The sequence below is a fragment of the Protopterus annectens genome, chromosome 5.part0, assembly GCF_019279795.1.
Source record: "Protopterus annectens isolate FY-2018-M chromosome 5.part0, PAN1.0, whole genome shotgun sequence".
NCBI lineage: Eukaryota > Metazoa > Chordata > Ceratodontiformes > Protopteridae > Protopterus > Protopterus annectens.
The window spans coordinates 288,203,768-288,223,807 of record NC_056735.1 but is presented as its reverse complement, the minus strand read 5'-3'; the positions used below and the strand labels follow the sequence as shown (position 1 = coordinate 288,223,807).

Below are 20,040 nucleotides of genomic sequence, written 5' to 3'. Positions count from 1 at the left end.
GCAGAGAATCAGCAATTGAAAGGGCACTGCAATATCAGCACTTCACCTACATGATGTGGTAGCAGAATCCATAGCCTTCTGCACCAAAAACAATTATGGTGCTAACACTGCTTTTAAATTATACAGCACAAACAGTAATTGCCATTTGCTAAATAAAACATTTAGTTGTACATTGAAAACAGACTTTGCATGAGCAATGGTAAACATCTCTTCCCTTGAAATCCACAATTCCATGAAAATGCACTGAAAGTCACAATCCCATGAAAATCCACTGATACTCATAATTCCCTAAAAACTGTACTGAAACTCAAACTCACAATTCTGTCAGCAGTCTAGTAGCTGGTGTAGAGGATTCAGCCTCTTGTCTCCACTGAAGCTCACAATTCCTTCAGCAGTCTGATAGTTGGGGTAGAGGATTCAGGCTCTCGTCTCCACTGAAGCTCACAATTTCTTCAGTAGTCTGGTAGTTGGTGTAGAGGATCCAGGCTCTTGTGTCCTGTAACCAAGTTACAGGGCCAAGCCTGATCATGTTAATTGACTAACATGCCCCACCCCCTTAACTAGGGCATTACAAACCATACCTCTCAATCTCTCAGTACAAGACAGCTGGATAAAGCCTAAAGTAACTGTGATACAATGGTCCAATAATATGGACAGATTTTAAACATTGCTCTTTTTAACTTAGAAATTTGCTAGAATAAAATGATTTATGTTAGCAGGCATTTTCTGAAGGTTATGAAGTCTGAAACCCTTATATATGTCATTATTTAGTAACTACAATCCTCTGTGATTTGCCAGAAAACCACTTTTTATGAGAAACAGACTAAAACTATGAGGCTAAATCTGGACATTCTGTGAAAATCTGGAGATCTGAAACGTATGTTACACCCCCCCCCCCACCCACACACACATTTTCTCTCTCATACAGCAACAAATGAATGGCTAGTTTAAATTCCATGTGTGCATGTGTGCACATACACACACACACACACACACACACACACACACACACACACACACACACACACACACACACACTTTGTCATACAATAAATGGCTAGTTTAAATTACACACACTCAGACATACACATACCTTCTCTCTCATACAGCAACACACACACACACACACACACACACACACACTTACTTTCTCTCTCATACAAAAAAATTGGTTGGTTTAAATTACATACAGACACACATACGCACAGACCGGTTCTCTCATACAGAAATTAACTGAACAGCTAGTTTAAATTACATTCATACATACATACATACTTTATCTCAGATACAGAAACAAATGGAATGGCTAGTTTAAATTACACACAAACCAAGAAGAAAGTTTGCAATGTGGAGGGTGTGATGTTCACTTCCTAAATTATGTTATGCACTTAGTTCACTTAATAAAAACTGAACTGTGAAATATAACTGCAAAATATGTGCTACAAAATAATAAATTTGAAAATAGCAGGTAGTCCACAGCTGAGTTAAAATAGAATATCCTTTATTGAAACACACAAACAAGCAGTCCTAGCTGAGTGTAATGAAAAGCATCCAAAACATTCCTTATTTATATATAATCAGGTTGTTTGGAGCAAGAGAGTAGTTACAGAGGGTGGTTCTGTTAACAGTGATAAAAGCATTAAAATCATTCCTTTAGCCAAGTCCCCCCTTAACACCATAGTGTAATTGGAGACAGTGCTACCTAAAACTAAAACTAGAAAACAAGAGACAAATTACAATCTACGACCAATTTATTAACATTTTGTATAGGCTAATCAACTAATTAAAACTTTATTAATACAGAAACTAACTAAAAAATGACTGCCTGACTAACAAAAAGTTCAACCAATAGACATTTACTGGAAAAAAATAATAAATATACAACTTTTAACAAATACTGCTTTTGTATCAAATAAATACTTCATCAGGTTTATGTGTCAGAAAGAATTCATAATATGAATGAACATGTGTATAGATACACAAATGAAAACCTAAGTAGGATGAAAAAAAATAAAAATAATCACTAAGCTGGAAATACACTGATAAATGTTAAAAATAAAGCACTAAGGCCATGGGGATCTGTTAAAGTGTGGCATCTAACTAAGAAAACACACAGTCTGAGTATGTAAGAGCGCACGCAAGCATAATTGCAACCTTTAAAACAGAAAAAGACTAGGCCTATGCACATTGTGTGCACTATCAGACTTTCACTGCCTAAAAGTAAAAAGTGTAACAAAACTGTTCAGTTTAAAATCTAATGTAGCATTTAATGTGGACTCACCAAAATTGATTAATCTATACATGACCCAGCTAAAGTATGTTCTTTACAACATTGTAAGTCAGTGCTAAAAGAAGTAAACAGTGTTTGGTAGTTGTTTTTAAACAGAATATAAGCAAGTAATGTAAGCATTAATCAGTCTCATATCAATCTTTTAATAGCATTTTAAACAGTGGGGCAATTTTCTGCGATCTAGTATGCTTTTTATGGAGCAATAATAATTAAGCCCCTGTTTTCTAAAAGAGTTCAGTTTCAATTGCCACTGTAGTTTACGTTTTTCTAAAAGATTAGGGATGTCTCCTTCCATTTCCAAAAGGTCCACATTGTCAATAATTTGAAATTTAAAGCCAGTTTTTAAATTACATACATACACACACACACTTTTTCTCTCATACAGAAACAGCTAGTTTAAATTAGACACATACACACACACAGACACACACACACACACACACACACACACACACACACACACACACACACACACACACACACACACTTACATTTTTTTTCTCAATGGAACGGTTAGTTTAAATTCTGCATGCAAATGTGAAAATGTGTTTACATCTGCATTGGCCTGCATGTAATGCATGTAATTCACGCACGGTCCTCCTTAAAGGAGACAATGCCATCACCGCAGTGTTAAGAAGTGTATTTTTTACTAATTAATTAAAATGTTACTTTGGAAGTCCCAATATTTGTTAAATAAGCACATAACCAAACTTGGGTTAACTTAATAAAGTAATTAATCAAACAAATCTGGTATTATTGCTAACGCTAAGGAATAAGTACAAACAATGCATTTGATATTATTGCTTGTACTTATTATTGCTAATGCTAAGGAATAAGTACAAGCAATGCATAAATTTCAAACTTAAAATGAATCACACTACTTCAACTAAGCGGAGACAGAAAAGGCAGTGATGTTTCTATTATCTACAACAAGGACAAAGAGGTTACCTTACCTGTATAGAGTAGACTAAGCTCTTCCACTGCCTAACCAAGAAGATTTACACTGATGTACAGAAAAAAAACACTCATTATTTAAAGCCCTGTAAGACCCTACCTCCTCAGAACCAGACCAATAAAAATCCAGCTTACTCCTCTGCAGAAACTAGCCAATGAAAATCCAGACTACACCCGCTAAAATCCAGTTAATCAAAAGCAGGCATTTTGCTCCTTCAGTGGATGCCAAGCTGTGGTAGCTGCCATATGGAAAACTCTACTCTCAGCAGTGGCTGACACACTGCAGGCCCAGCTCTAGCAGACTGACAATGTCATTGTACTGCTCTGACCCAGTAAGAACCTCGATGGAAAGAGCTTTGTCATTTTCTTAACTTTCTCTATAGCTTCCTGATGTGTTCTCAAGATGGAGTGCCAGAATAATTTCATTATACAGCATTAAAGAACACCAAGCTGAGCAATCGTCTAGTTATTGGAACTCTGAAGGGTCCCCCCACATGCTGGTCAAACAAAATACAGTCTGAGGAAGCAGGCCAATCTAGAACAGAAGTTCTATCTTTCAATGGAATCCAAGCTCAGGTAGCTGTCACACAAAAGCCAGTATTCTTATCAGAGGCTGGTACACTGCAGAACCTACTTAGAAAGCCAATGAAGTCCTTGAAGTATTTTGAATCGGTAAGAATCCAGACAGAAAAGGCTTTGGGTTTATGTTCTTCATTAGATTAATGTTGTAATATTCTTAACATTTGAGACTTTCACCTCAAAGGTCCTGTCCAGACAGCTAGCCTTTATAATCTTAGGATCCTTCCCCTGTAAGGAATATGTTTGACCTAGGCACATGCCAGTATGTTGGTGTAAGAAGTATGTATATGTGCTACTTTCAGAACTTTCTTGCTACGTTTGTATATGCAGACATCTATCTGTGTCATGATCAGTTTTCTATACCTTCAGATATAGTCTATGAAGCTCAGGCAGATAATAACCCTGTAAAGAATTATTTTTTTCTTCCTTTACTATAAATCTATTGGGCTCTACTCTTCTGTCTGTATCAAAAAAGGGAAGTGCAACTGTGGCGGAGAAATACCTTATTGTGACTGCCACATTAGTTTATTTTGTTTGCGGACAGAACACAGCATTAAGTCCTGCCAAGTTTGTCAGAGTTTTGTCACTAAAACTTTATGAAATTACCTTGAAGCTGTCAGGTTAAATCTTAAAAATTACCAAATGGATAGTCCTGAGAAGGACTCTGTTAGGTTACGGACCTTAACATTATCTAGCAGACTTGGGGCCTCTAAAAGAATAGATTATTAATCCTATGTTGATGGCTGCTTGTCTTCTCTCAATAAATTGCAGAGACCATTTATAAACTGAAATCCATTTCCTTTATTAATAATGAAGGATAAGCACTTACAGTGATAGTCTATAACGAAGTTGAATTATATACCATTAGGATTACTAGGGGTGGGGCTTCAGACTGGAGGATAGCTATGACTGTTGGCCTGAACCTGTGTCTCATCAAAACAGGTGTCCGGCTTTCATCCAATTAGCATGAAAGATATGACCGGCCTGAGCTTGTCTCACATCAGACTTGGTGTCCGGGTTTCACTAATTGGCATGGAAGTCTTGGTTTGCTCTTCCAGCCAACCAAATACAAGGAGGTCTACCCCCCAAAATAACTGAACAAAACAAATAAATGTAACAAAATTTACAAGTTTAAGCCTCAATCAAGTGTTATCAAAAGCTGATGTACGATTTGAAAGCTCTTTTGTGCACCTTCATCAGATCCATCATTCTCAGAAAAATGTAACATATTTTTAAAAATTCAAATAAATACAACAAAAAATGATTAAAAGTATTTTAAGATTCCTCCATTAAGGTGCTGGCCCACTTTTATGGGGCTAATAACTCTTTCAATCAATAAAAATTAAAATTAAAAATAAACTCTAGAAATTCACTTAATGTAAAATAAGATCATAATCACAAATGTGTCCTGGTATTGTCGTTTAAACCATATTGTGAATGGTCGCTGTTGTACCTTAGTTTGTGTGAGAGTATTGCTGTCTGTTGTTAAAAAGTATTCTGTGGAGACCCGCATGTATCTTTAACAGGAAATTAGTCCATCTGATTCCAAAAATCATCAGTAGTATGCTTTGTGACTGTGCCAAATAGTGTAATCCAAGTGGAATAAGCCAATAAACCAGCAAAGATATAATACACCTCTTTAATTGTCAAAACAGCGAAACGAAATGTTCCAATACACTCAAAAGAACATGTACAATTCAAATAAAAACAATAAAAAGCTATAAAAAGCGATTAAGCGCTTTCATCCACTAGATCGTGGACTTCATCAGAATCAAATACAATCGTAGAATGAATCATTTTATAAGCTTTTTGGCGCCAACTTCTTACAAAGAATTTTAAAGCCATATTCATCGTATTTTTTCTACAACACGTTGTCTATCTATCAATTCATATTTCAAGTACAGATTAGTGATCTTTACATGAAATATGAATTGATAGATAGACAACGTGTTGTAGAAAAAATGTGATGAATTTGATTCTGATGAAGTCCACGATCTAGTGGATGAAAGCGCTTAATCGCTTTTCATAGCTTTTTATTGTTTTTATTTGAATTGTATATGTTTCGTTTCGCTGTTTTGACAATTAAAGAGGTGTATTATAGCTTCGCTGGTTTATTGGCTTATTCCACTTGGATTACACTATTTGGCTTGGTTTGCAGCGTTCACTCCTTGCTTATGCTTTGTGACTGTATTTCCTTAGTGCTAAAATACTTTTAATAGAGCAGCTGGTATTCAGCAAAAATAATAAGACTGTAATTGTGAATGTGCCCTGCAATTGTAGTTTAAACAGTATTTTGGTTGCTAAGAGGTTGTTACTATTGATGTGTGCAGCTATGTCATATGCTTCTTCTAAAGCATCCAGCTAAAGAGAAGCAAAGGGATAAGAAGCTCAAAAACGCAGATGATTCGGATCAGACATCTGCATCGTCTTCTAGGTGAGAAACTGATAAGAATAGTTCCTAACTCCTACCATCCACTGGCATCTCCCAGCCATCTAATGTCTTTTTGTAGGCCATGATAACTAGGGATAAAGGCACGACCTCTGCGACCAACCGTCCTTCTATCACCTTTCCTATATGCCATTCAAACAAGTGTTCCATCTAACCTAGAGTCATTGTAACAGAAGGTTAAGAGGGTTTCTACAGACTTCTTCAGACAAAAGACTGAAGGTTGTAGAATAGAGGGCTGACTCTATCCATGAAAGCCTTTAGCAGACAACTAATGTAAAAAGCAGCCAAAAGCAGAACACATATCCTCTCTTTCTACTCCTGGGAAAGGTCCTTCTGAGAAACCTCTTCCTTATACTTTTCAAGATGACTGGTTTGTTTTAGCTGAAGGACTGTTAAAGGATATCCAAGTCTTACAAACAGAACAAGCTCCTCCTTACCTCTCTTCTTTCCAAAAGAAAAACAGCTTCTTCTTTCTTCAGAAGAGGATTATACAGATAAGAAAGCTTATATGCTTAAGATACCTTCTCCTTCTGACTATGAGTCAGATGTTGAAGACACTATTTTCTCTGCCTCTCCAAATGTGACATTTATTTGGTGGGGATTTTTCAAAGATGAAATAATTTTCAAGTGGGAAGGGAGGGAAACATCTAACTCTCAAAAGGGATATATTGATCTTCTTGATATGGATGTTGATAAACCTGTGGCTATTCCCTTGATATCTTAGAAGATGCAACTTCTCTTGCCCTAGATTCTCAGTCTCCAGTTGCTGAGATCAGACAGGTTTTACTCTATATAGGATTTATGCAAATATCTTTAGAAAAGTCCTTATATTGACCCTACTGCTATTCCCATGGACTTGGAAAATGGAGCTAAATTAGCTTCTGTTCCTAATTCTCTTCCAAATAAGGAGATCAGAGCTCTTGACAAGTTCAGCAAAAATATATATTATTCTGCAACCCTATCTTTTCATGGCTACTAACTGTCAGTATGTATAATCAAATTTGTTTTCACTGTTAGACAATGTAGATCACATTTTTTCTGAGATTCCTAACCAATGCACATGATCAGACTTCAAGAAATGCTTCATTCCATCTCTTAAATTGCTAAACATTCTATAAACTGCAAATCTGATGCAACTGATATAGCATCTAGAGCAGCTGTTACTAGCTCTGTCATGCTTGGTCATGGTTCCAACCTTTACCAGAGGATGTAAAGCCTCAGCTACTAAAAAATCCTCTAGAAAAAAAATATGCTGTTTGGGTGTCCCACAGCTGAAGTCTTCAAGAAAATAGAAGAGAGAGGTAAAGTGATGAAAAGGTAAAGTGGCTCTTTCTTTGTTCAGTACCTAGATATGAGAGAGTCCCCACCCTCACCCCTGTAAACCCAGATTATTTTACTCAGAATACAGTTCAAATCTAAACAATAAAAATCAGGCAAAGGTCATTTTAAGAAAAATGGTAAGAGGACCATAAGCTGAAGCAAAGTTGATTCCAGAGTTCCAGCAATACTAGAGATCAGCCCTGACTATGCCTCTCCAGCCTCCTTCACCTTCTTCATCCCCACAATGGTCAAATCCCCCTTTCCCACAAAACTGCTGGCAAGCCTTTCATTGACTGTCATTATGAGAAACAATTATTTCAGATTTCTGGATGTTAAGCATTACAAAAATAGGTTAGAGGCTTCAATGAAATTCCAAACGAACACTCTAAGGCATTCCTTCAGTTCACAAAAATCAGAAACTTGTTTTAAATCTTCTCCTATTAGGAGTAATAGAAAAAGTACCTCCAGCCTTATGGGAAAATGATTTTATTCATGGACATATCTGGTCCTCAAAAAGGAAGCAGACTGGAGGCCAATTCTAGATATTTCCAGACATCGTGGGTTTCTCACTTCAAAAGACTCACCTTTCAAACTCTCCTGCCTCTTCTACACCGAAATATATATATTGTTTTGTTACTCAGGATTTAAAAGATGCATATTTTCACATTCCTATCCACAAGAGTCATGGAAAATATTTATGATTCTCTGTCTTGGGTTTGCAATATCAGTTTATTGCACATTGGGCTTTATACAGCACCAGGGGTATCCATAAAGTGCCTCGCTCCAGTTATAACCTTTAGCAGACTCTATGAATTTCACATCTATCCTGACCTGGATGACTGTATGAATCAAGTTATTTCCAGTTCAGAGGTACTAAAGGCCATGGAGTTCTCAGGAACCTTCTTCAGAATGTAGCTTAAAGAAATCTTCTCTAATTCCTTCATCCAGAGTGGTTTATGTAGGTTGCCTAACAGATATCGCATTGCAAACAGATGTTTTCCTACCTGGAAAAACAGTAGCATACAAAAACTGCTCTGTGAATCTATTATAACAGAAGTCTGCTTCAGCAAAAGAATTTCTAAAAACCCTGGGGTTCATTGCTTCAACTTTTCTTATAGTTCCTCATACCAGATTTCATATGAGAAAATTCCAATGGAATCACGGTCAGTGAGGCCCCAGCACCACAATTCTCAGTCAAAAACTTCAATCATTCCTTGTTCAGGACTTACTCAGTTTGGCCAAACAGGCAGACTTCTATCTGGAGGACACATTTCTATGACCTTCACCAGTACAAAGCATTTTGAGAAATATATCTGAGTTTGCACTGAGTGACTGCTTCCAAGAAACTAAAGTTCTGGATGTATGGAGCCCCTTGCATGAGAAAAGTTACATTCAGTATCAAGGAGATATTGATTTCCCTTTACTAGTAATTGCTTTTTTGTAGCTACCAGCATTAAACTTAACAAGAGCTTACTATGCCTGGGTAATTCAGATCCTGTATTGCAGCTCATAAAATCATTTCCTTAGTTACAGCCTTTGCTCTCCCAATATTCCTGACAAGAGTATTTTGTAGGGAATTTTTAAAGTCTGCCAACTCATTACACTCCAAAAACATATCTTCATAGTTACTTCTTTCTTCCCCATCACACCTCCAAGATTTGCCAACTTCCTGAGGAAAAATTATTTGGTGTGTGTCTGGGGTGTAAAAATACCTATGCAAACACTTCCAAGCAAAAATCCTAAATCATCTAGACTTTGTTGCATATTTGGGTGCCATACATATATCCTCTCATTGTTTCCTTGTGAATTGCTTATCCAGTCTCTCTTCCCAATATTTTTAACCTCCTCTGATTGATTCCTATAGTTATCATGCTATATTTTATATGCTATAATAATTATCTCTTTTTAAGAGCAGCTTCTGTTCTAGATTCAGCTAAAAACTCTATCAGGGCAAGTCTATCTTCTTTATCTTTCTGTCTTTGTCTTGCAAACGGATAAGATTTTCTTTTGGCCATTTGCTGAATCATTTTCCAGAACCTGATAGAGTGTCTTAGAATCCTTTTTCTTTGCTGTTGCATCTCCTCTCTTAGCCTCTTTATTAACCAACCAGTATTCCTTTCTAGCTTGCTCTGTCTTTTCTATCTCCACTTTTTCTTATACTCCTTTCTTTTGATCACTTCCTGGACTTCTGCATTCCATCACTGACCTTCTATATGAACCTTATTTCCATACTTGGCTTGGCAGTATATTTCTTCTGTAGTCCTCACACATGTCTTGAGGTGCTTCCATTCTTGTTCAACTCCACCTATTTCCTCTTCCTCTTCTTCCTGAGGTGGTAAAGTCCTGAGTATTTCCTTGAAATCTTGTGCTTTCTCTTCAGTCAACTTCAAGGTCTTCAGCCTAGTCTCTGTTAACCTTAGAGCCTTCTCTGACCACTGCTTGTAGCTGACTGTGACAACTAGTGGTTTAGGCTGTGGGCCGACTGTTTCACTAGGAATTACTTTGCAGTCACCAATTCTACCCCATTGCCAACTTACTAGGAGAACATCTACCTGAGTTGCATGTTGGCCACTCTTATATGTGATAGTGTGACTGCATCTCTTGCTAAACTATGTGTTGACAACCATCAAGCCATTTACCAGACAAAAGTCTAGAATGGCCTCTCCTTCTTTATTCCTGTTGCCCCATCCATGTGGACCCAGGCAGCCCTTGTATCCTGTTCTGTCTGTCCCAATATATGCATTCAGGTCATCCTTTATCAACACTTGCTCATGTTGTCCAACCTTATCTAGCTGGTCCTGCAACTGCTGTCCAAATGCACTCTCTTCCTCTCTATCACAACCCTGCCGTGGAGCATAGGCTATGATTATCAATAGTGCCCTAGCCTTACTTTGGAGTTTGGTTAACAGATTGGGATTATTATCACATCAGTTTGGAATATGAGTACACACTGATAAGTAGGCAGATATCTCCTCAGTTCATTCTGATTTATAATGTTTTAAACTGATAAAATGTGTCAGCTAAAGTTATTCATCTGATTAAGGAATTGATGACAGAACAGTATTATGGTGTTATTTCCAAGGTGATATTAATGGGCCAAGAGAAACTTGAAAACAAAGTTATCTTTTGTAGAGAAAATGGATAGTGAGGAGGAATGTGCAGTGGACACTTGACCTGGTAATGGTGCAGGTCAAGCTACAATGGCAACAGAGTATCATCAGAGGATGTAATGTGGTCATTGAAGGAATAATCCTTGATTTAAGGCTTTATCTGAATCATGTTAAGATGAACAATGTTGATAAGGTGAAGAGAAACACAATGCTTTGGTGGACAGAAACAGTCTTTTGGGAAAGTTTAAGACAAAATCATGGATGTGTTTGGACATACAACTTATACAGAGTACTAGCACAAGAATTTGAAGGACAAAGTGAAGAGGTGGAATTTATGAGTGACTGGTATGTTAGAAAGGGAAGAATGTTTGGATTATTTGGGATTTATCAAATCCAAAATGACACTTTGAACCAGATTTGCAAACTGAATGTTATGTATTGAAAATGTATATAGGCTTTCATTGCCCTTGCTGGAGAAGAAATTTGTTAAACCATAGTTATGCTTGTTCAGTTTGTTTCATTGTATCAGAAAGAACAAGCATTACTGCAGGTGTGGCAGTATGAACTGAATAATGTAATCTGGTTGAATATTATTAATAAGGATGATCTGGTAAATTTGTCAACATGATAATTAAAGTCAGAAATGACTTGTTGCTTTATCGGAATTTGTGAACAATCAAAAGTACAGAGTTAGTATGAGGACTGAATTTTAATGTTTATAAGTTTCAATGTATGGTAGCAAATTGGTATATGAAACAATATATCAAATCCAAAGTCAGGTGGGATGCATATACATTGAGTTCATGATGTGTCTGGTTCAGTTATACAGGTATGAATTGATGATAAGTCTTACAGTAATATGTTTGGGAATTCTCTGGCTTAAGGACTGGAAATGAGTTATTCTTGTATCTAGTTGTTGCTATTTGATCAAAGAAGATTCTGTATTACTATAGGACAGTACAGTTATTTTCCTGTTAGATATTTGACTTGAGTTTTCTCTTTGGACATCTGTGGTATAATACCTTAATACACATGTATCTATGTATGCTCAATATGATAAGATGGAATAACTCATTGAGCTGTAATTTTTTGAAGATGGTTGATAGGGGACTGCATTAGCTTGCTTAAGAAATCAGAAAAGATGTGTTGTCTTTCAGTCCATCAAGTTTACAGGTTCTTAGTAAGCTTATGGCCAAAGCAGGCTATTAAGAAGGTCAGCCACATCACCCAGTACTAGTGGGTGACTAACAATGTTCACCATTAAGCAGATTTTCTTCACATATCCCCCGAGAAAATTTACCACCCAACCAGTCATCCAGACTGGTTTTAATGGTTGCTAGGGAAGTATTTTGCTTGATAGGCAAGGTGATAGGCAAGGACAGCCTATTCTTGAAATGAGAGCTACACTGGGTTAGGATACTGTCACTTCATCGGGTGTTGATGTAATAGAGTAAGTTTAAGTCCCTCAAACAGATGTGAGTCATTCATAGCACAGAAGGCTAAGCAGGAAGCTTAGCCTATCTACCACAAGAGGAGTGGTTTCTGGCCCAGAAATTGTAGTTTATTGGCTGTTTGGGCAGTTTTTCCATCTCTTTCAATGTTCTGGTTTAAAAGCCACACTTGTGCTTGCTTCCCACCTTTCCTGTAACTAGTCTAGTCCAGATACAGACTTGCTGTATCCAGGACTGTTTGTAAACTCCTGAGCAGTGCCAAAGTCTGCTCTTCAATTTGTCCCTTAGATCTACTAGTTCTCTCCACTCTTGCACTTATACTAGCTTATTAGTCTAGCACTTTACCAGACTTCTTGGAGCAATTATTGTAGCACACAAAAGTGCTACCAGCACTAAACATTCTACAAGGAAACAGCTCCAGTACTTATTATTAATGCCCAGCCTTCCAGGTATGTCTAAAGGTCAGTTCCCTGTGCTTTCGCTTATTAACCTGGTGAACCTGGGCATCCTGAGGCAATGTTGCAACTGCCTCATGTACACAGACAACCCTCTTCTTTTACCTCCAAATACTCAGACTTGCGAGAGATGCACTTATATATCCAAACTGTAAGCCATGCACTCTCCAGCCAAGATTGGAATAGCTGGTCAAGAGGAGCAGGTCAACACTTGCACCACACCAAATGGAGCACATAGCCCTCCAAAACACACACCAGCACTGCCTGCACATAAAAACACAAATGACACACCCACCTTCGCAGAGGCTCTCAATAAAAATCTACCCAAGCAGCAGAGACCTCCAAGGCAGAAACACACTCAACCACCACAACACAACACTAATCACGAGACACATAACTCTCTTAAACTGTGTGCCACTCAACCAAAGCCCCTAAGGCAAAACAGCATGCCCAACACACTAGTTATAGGTGACTCGATAGTGAGGCACACTGACGTCCCACTCACTAGGTTGAATAAGGAGAAAGTAACAGTCAGCTGCCTGTCAGATGCCAGGATCCATCACATAACGCACGCACTCAGGTCCCTCAACAACAGGTACAAATATGAATCTGTCATTGTACATGTGGGTGTGAATGACCTGAGATGTACCTCCCTGGACTACATGAAAAGACACATGGAGGAGCTCTCGGATTATGTAGCCCAGACGGGTATGACCCTATCCCTAAACAGCATCCTACGATCACCAGAATTATACCACAGTACAAGCAGAAAATGACTGATTTCAACAATTGGCTAAGTTTCTGGTGTCATTCTAAGGGGATCCAATAACTGTCTGCCTGGGATGACATGATTGACAGACTGCTTTGCCAGAGATGGCCTGCATCTGCCACCCCTGGGCTTCCGGATACTGGCCAATGCTTTTGCCACCCTTATAGTGCCTTTTTTAGCCAGTGTTCCAAAGACCAAATTACCACTGTAACAGCTATAAACAAATGCAATCTGAGGGTCATGCTGCTCAATGCTAGAAGTCTAAATCTCAAAATGCACTCACTTGAAGCACTCTTTAAAATGGAGAACATCGGCATTTGTGCTGTAAGAGAGACCTGGTTCAAGGCAGCAGAAAGCACTTGTGCACTACCAGGCTATAGCTCAATCCACACCTTTTGGCACCAGAATTTGGACCGAAGCTCCAAAGGAGGTGGTGTTTCCATATTCATAAAGGATGCGCACACTGCCAGACTGGTAGCTCAACATAATGCATCAGAGATACTTCAGGTGCAGCTAACATTGGGTAAGACAGAGATTCAGGTTGTAGCCTGATACAGGTCCCCAACCATGTCCCAAGACTCACACTCCATGTTCCTAAGCACCCTGGAGAATATTAGTGTCCAACCTAACACTCTCTTGCTAGACGACTTCAACTACCCCTCCATTAACTGGGAAAACTACTCATGTACCAGTACACTTGCCCAACGTTTCCTGGAGTTCATTAATTCCAATGCCCTGGACCAGCGCGTTCTTACCCCCACTAGAGGTAGCAACATCCTTGTCCTGGTCATTACTAACATGGGAGACCGTTGCTCTACACCAATAGTCAGCTCCTCCCTGTTTAGATCCGACCACAAACTAACCACCTTGGAAATCTAAAGCTAACTTGACTAACTTCATGGCACCCATGCAAATGGAGAATAGTTGTATGACCACTGAATCATACACCAATGCACTGTACAAACACATCCACAAATTCATGGATCTCGCCATACCCAATAGAACCAAGATGCTCTCCTCCAAAAAAGGAAGCCAATCTGGTGGTCCCATGCCATAAACAAACTCTAGAATAGAAGGAGGAAAGTGATGCTGAATAAGGTGAAGTCTCAAGACTGAAAAAAACTCCCTTATCAGCCTCAACAAAAGGTTGAGATCGCTTATCAAATCCTCTAAAGATATCTATGAAAACAGAAATGCAGTAGATAGTAAAGACAACCACAAGGCCTTCTATAGTTATGTAAAGAATCTCCACGGCAGTACCCATATTTGCTCTGAGCTACTGCACAATGGTACCTCCTATACCACGGCAACAGATATTGCCAGTATATTGGCCGACAGATTCAGTGCCAACTTTACCCACCGCCCCCCCCCCCAAAGGACCAATCACAATACCAGTAGATTGCCAGGCACTCAGTAGTACTGCTGCACAGGTTAAAACAGCACTGTCCAAGGCCAAGAATACAGCTTCTATGGGACCTGACAATATCCCTGGCTGTGTTCTACATGAACTACAGAGTGAACTGGCACCTCACCTGTGTTCCCTGTTCAATCACAGCCTCACCTCAGGCTTTGTCCCTAACAAATGACACACTGCTACAGTCAGACCTCTCCACAAAGGAGGAGCGACTACAGACCCTGGGAACTACCGCCCCATTAGCCCGATGAACCTGATATACAAAGGTATGGAACACATCATCATGGACCTAATAAACAAGGATATAGGGAACCTCCAAACACTGGATTTCACACAGTTTGGTTATGTGAAGTGTAGATCATGCCTGGTCAACTTGAAGGCAAGGTGGTTCATACAGCCTACCTTGATCTGCCAAGTCTTTTGATACCATTCCCTACTCAGGAATCATAGAAAAACTCACTAAGCTAGACATCAACCCATATATCACTAGGTGGGTTGCAAACTGGCTCACAGATAGAACCCACACTATGCAAGTAGCTGACTCCAAGTCAGACTGCCGACTAGTCACAAATGGAGTCCCACAGGGTTCGGTCCTGGGTCCTCTCCTGTTTGGTTTCTACTTCTTTGAAGTCCAGGCCAACATGAAGGGACTCTGGCTGGCAAAGTTCACAGATGATTGCAAGTCAGGAGCTATTATTAACTCCCCAAGTGATGTTGACATCCTACAGAATGGCCTCACTGAGACCAACAACTGGTATCAGAACCATGGCCTTAAGCTCAATGCCAAAAAATGTGTCTTTAACCCCTTTGGGAAAAACCTGGTTCCCATGAATTACCACACTGATGATAGTCCACTGAACACAGAAGGTGTTATAAGAGATCTGGGAACACAGGTTGACAGCAACCTCTCTTTTGATCACCACATTGCCATTGTGGTCAGAGAGTCCTTCTATGTGGCACATCTCATTACTAAACATTTTGCATCCAGGAAGAAAGAGGTCATTGTCTCCCTCTACTCTTCCCTCATTAGGTCAATCATCGAGTACAATGTCCCATTTGGCATGTACCTCACTAGACACCTGCAACAACTGGAGAGGCCACAAAATTACCTCACAAAGAGGATCCAAAGCCTTAAACACTTGTCCTATATGGACAGACTCAAAAAACTCCAACTATTCTCTGTCTCATATCGCCTACTTAGAGGTGATCTCTGCTTGACTTACAAAGCCATGTCTGACCCAGCTCTGTTAGAAATGCAACATCTAAAGAAATCCCAATCCTTCTGCATCACATGCTCCAGACACCTCAACCTCATTACCACAATTAACAGAACATGCTGGAGGGACAGGTTCATAACCCAGAGACTGCCCATGCTATGGAATAGACTTCCCATACATGTCAAGCAGAGCACCTTGCTGACCCTCTTTAAGAGAAATCTTGATGAGTGGATGGGAAACAGAAAATTCACCCCAGGGATAACTCCAGTGGCTCTACTCGACAGAGACACTGGGAACTAAGTTTGGGTGGCACTATGCCAGGGTAATCCTAGGGCTACGCTTGTAAAGGCCCCAGGGCCATTAGCCTAGTACACACCTATGAACCTATGAATAATCCCCTCTCAGGATTCTGAAGGACACTGGGTAGAAGGACATGGTTTTTAGACTGTCAAGGTAGCTAAGGTTACTGAGACCTGAGATCTTTTTGGTGAAGAAATGTTAAGGTACTTAGGGTTATACCAGTGAGTGCAAGATATTCAACGTTGGGCTTAATAAGTGAAGAATAAAGTGGGACTGTAACTTCTTTGGACCTTGATGAAGTGCCATGGAAGATATATTGACCATGGCTGAAGGATTTTCTAACCACCACGGAGATATGATAATCAAATAAGAGGACAGGAGTTGCATCTCAAAATAACCATTCCTGTTCTTTATGACTATGACAGGAATGTCAATGATCATTATTTAATGGATGAAGCTATGTAAGGAGGCTATTAAAATTTGTTTGAGAGATCTGAAACATTTGATATGAAGACCCTACACGTAAAGCAGAATTTACTGTTAGTACAGATACCTTCAAAATATATCTGTTCATCAGTGTTAATGGACATCTCAGAGAAATGGAATTTTGGAAATGACTGCAGGGTGACAATGAGATATGCTTTGGTGCTGTTTGGGTTTAAGGAGTTTATTTGCAAGATGAGTCTGTAAGGCTATCACTTTATGTTCAAGAAGATCAGTGTCTGCCTCTTGCATTCTGAAAAAGGAAATTGATGGCTATGAAAGAAATTGGTAATGTGGTCTCCTGTTTAATACTCTAATGGGCTGGCTGGACTATTCTTTGATGGACTGGCTGCCTATGACCAAGGGTATATGTGGACAATTTTGTGTGTGATATTTGTTACTGTCGATGAGTGAGATGATTTGTTGGAGGGTGCAGCCTTGATAAGCTATTTATTGTTGCAGAAATATCAGTGTGAGCACTAAAGGAGGTTGTCTGGAGTAGCAGTGAAATACATGAAGGTGAGGTGGGATAGCTTTTGTATAAGATCATGACTGACATGCTTCACTGACAAGAAGATGGTAAAGATGATCCAAAGACTTGATTCTGCCTATACATTAAGATTTTACTAGGCTGGACTAAAAGGGTGGTACAAAGTTTGGGTCTTTAAGCATTATGTTTTCATACTGCAAAATGCTCTGTAAATACTTTTCAACTTCTAACTGCTAGAAATCTGGACAAAGCCCGACATAATGGGGGACAACATCCCAAAAAATGGGGACAGATTTTAAATATTGCTCTTGTAAACTTAGAAAGTTGTTAGAATAACAGGGTTTGTGTTAACATGCATTTCCTGAAGGATCTGAAGTCTGAAACTCAGACGTATGTCATTATTTAGTGACTTTGATCCTCAGATTACCCTAGTGATTTGCCAGACAACCATAAATTTTATGAGGAACAGACAAAAATATAAGGCAAAAATCTGGACTTACTGCGGAAAATCTGGACAGTTGAGAGTTGTGGCTCTATATGTATTACCTTTGTGCTTGCTTACAAATTTAATGACAATACTAATATTTAGTCGAGTATATCCTGGTAATTAGGTTACTGTTTATGTTTATGGTCGACTGAATTGTGAAATTAGGGTGCTTGAACTTTTATGTTTACGATCAACTGAACTGTGCAATTAGGGTGCTTGCACTTGGGAAACTTTAGTGGCAAGATTATGTTAAGAGATTAAAATAAGTTGTTTTACAGGATGATAAAAGGTTATAACTGTTAACCATGATAATCAAATGAGGGTCAGTATAGGGAAGGTAATGTGAGGTTTAGCCAGGAAGAATGCTTTACAAATGACAAAGAGATACATTGGTTAACTGACACCTGGCCACATCTATTCCTTTAGCTTGTACAGCTCTTTTTTTCCATATTTGCTGAAGGAATTGATATTGAATAGGAAGGATATTATGATGGCCTGTATCATGTGTTTAGTACAATGGATTTGAGCAGCACTATTTCAGTTTCAATGTAAGCCATAAATTATAGTGTAATAAATATAATAATAATAATACTGTGATGTTTTAATTTTGTGTATTACTTATTTTTACCATTCTTATAATTAGAATTGGTTCTTCTGATCAGTAACACTGAAGCAAGATGAATACTGCAGTTTGAACATTTTTTGTCTTAATATTGATCTTTTCAGAAAAACAATACATATAGCACCATTAGAGATCTTGTACTTTTCAGAAATAGGTATTCAAAGCCTTCTTACAGAGTGACCCAGAAGAGATTTGGTGAATGTCACGTGGGGAAATAAATCTGATACTTCTGCCATATAAACTTGAGTCCCCAAACTGGTTACTGAAACAAAGACTTACCCAGAAGAGATCTGATGAATTGCAGTAGGCAGCTTATTCCAAGCTTCTGCCATGCAAGAGGCAAAACAGGAGTCCCAAAAGTGGTATCTTATGGCAGTACTGTGAGTAACACCAGTTCCAAGGTAACATTGCTACAATAGGGAAAAGGAAACAGATACAGTCCCTGTCCATTTAGGCAACAGTATACCTTTACAAGAATTCTCTATCGCTTAGCACTTATTTTAAACTTTTATGGCCTTGTCTATTTGTTCTCAATCCCTGATTAACCATCAAACCTCCTTTCTTCTCAGGTAGTTGATTGGTTTGTTCCGCCAATGGTGGTATCTCAATGTTCTCTTTGTTCTTCCTTAAAGTGAGAGTCAAGTGTCAGGAGAGATGCTGTTATACTTGAAGAATGTAAGTGTTCCTACTACACACAAGCTATGGGTATTAGTAAGAGTGTGTATCCCGCATGCACAAGAGGTGCTCCTTCAATAACTTTATCCCCCCTTGAAAGCACAACACCTCAAATGATCTCTGGTCTTTAGAAATATTTGACACAGAGTCTGCACTCTCGAGATGTGCCTCCAAACCCATCCCCACTCCCAGAGAAACACAATCAGACTTTGCCTCATCATTCCTACCTCTCTCTCTCTCTTCTAGCCAGCTTGTCTAGCACTTGAGCCACTATTAAAACCTAGGTCATTTGGGTCACACAGAGGGTTTTATCCATCTACGCCAAAAGAGCTGGCTGTCACCTCCTAGCATTAGACGTTCAAACTACTCCTATGTATAACTGAGGTTTACCTGTTTGTTTCCTGTTTGAGTTTGTTTAGCTGCAGGCTAAGCTGATGATGCTGTTGTTGCTGCAAGTTGTGAGATACAACCGAACTAAGCGTGCTCACTCCAGAAGTGAAAACTGCATCTTCATTTTCATTCTGTACTTCTTGATGTATCTCCTGATTCTCCCCTTCATCTGCATCCTTGTCTACCTCCTCACTTTCTGAAGCTGGACCAAAGTGAGCTTGCAGTTCTGCATAAGTAAAAAAAAATAAAACAAAGAAAATGTACTAAATTAACTGTTTGATGATGTTTTCTTGTATCCAAAGAAATCTATGAAAATTAAGTAGCACAAAAAAGTCTTTAGTTTGGTACTTTCAGATACACAGCAGTATAGATATTGTATGCGATTTAGGTGGTGATGTTTTGTACAGACAGACTTAAGGATAGATAATCTCAACAGTCATTTTTGGTATCAGTTGTTGGACAACAGAAGCTTCTTTGGATTGGGACAACAGTACTGTAACCATTACATAACAGGGTAAATCACTAATAAGTCTGCCTCGGACAACAACGATATAAATCTAAAGGCCAGACCTGGGTGCTGGGAAT

The 20,040-nt window shown here is 38.8% G+C and overlaps 1 protein-coding gene across 1 annotated transcript in view; it reads right to left on the bottom strand.

The window, feature by feature from the left end:
- Window positions 1-20,040, bottom strand: part of MAP3K15 (mitogen-activated protein kinase kinase kinase 15) — a 1,833,462-nt gene that overhangs the window by 120,670 nt on the left and 1,692,752 nt on the right. Inside the window, exon 25 of the mRNA XM_044072272.1 lies at window positions 19,456-19,681. Coding sequence (XP_043928207.1) covers window positions 19,456-19,681 — 226 coding nt within the window. The remainder of the gene's footprint in view (window positions 1-19,455; window positions 19,682-20,040) is intronic.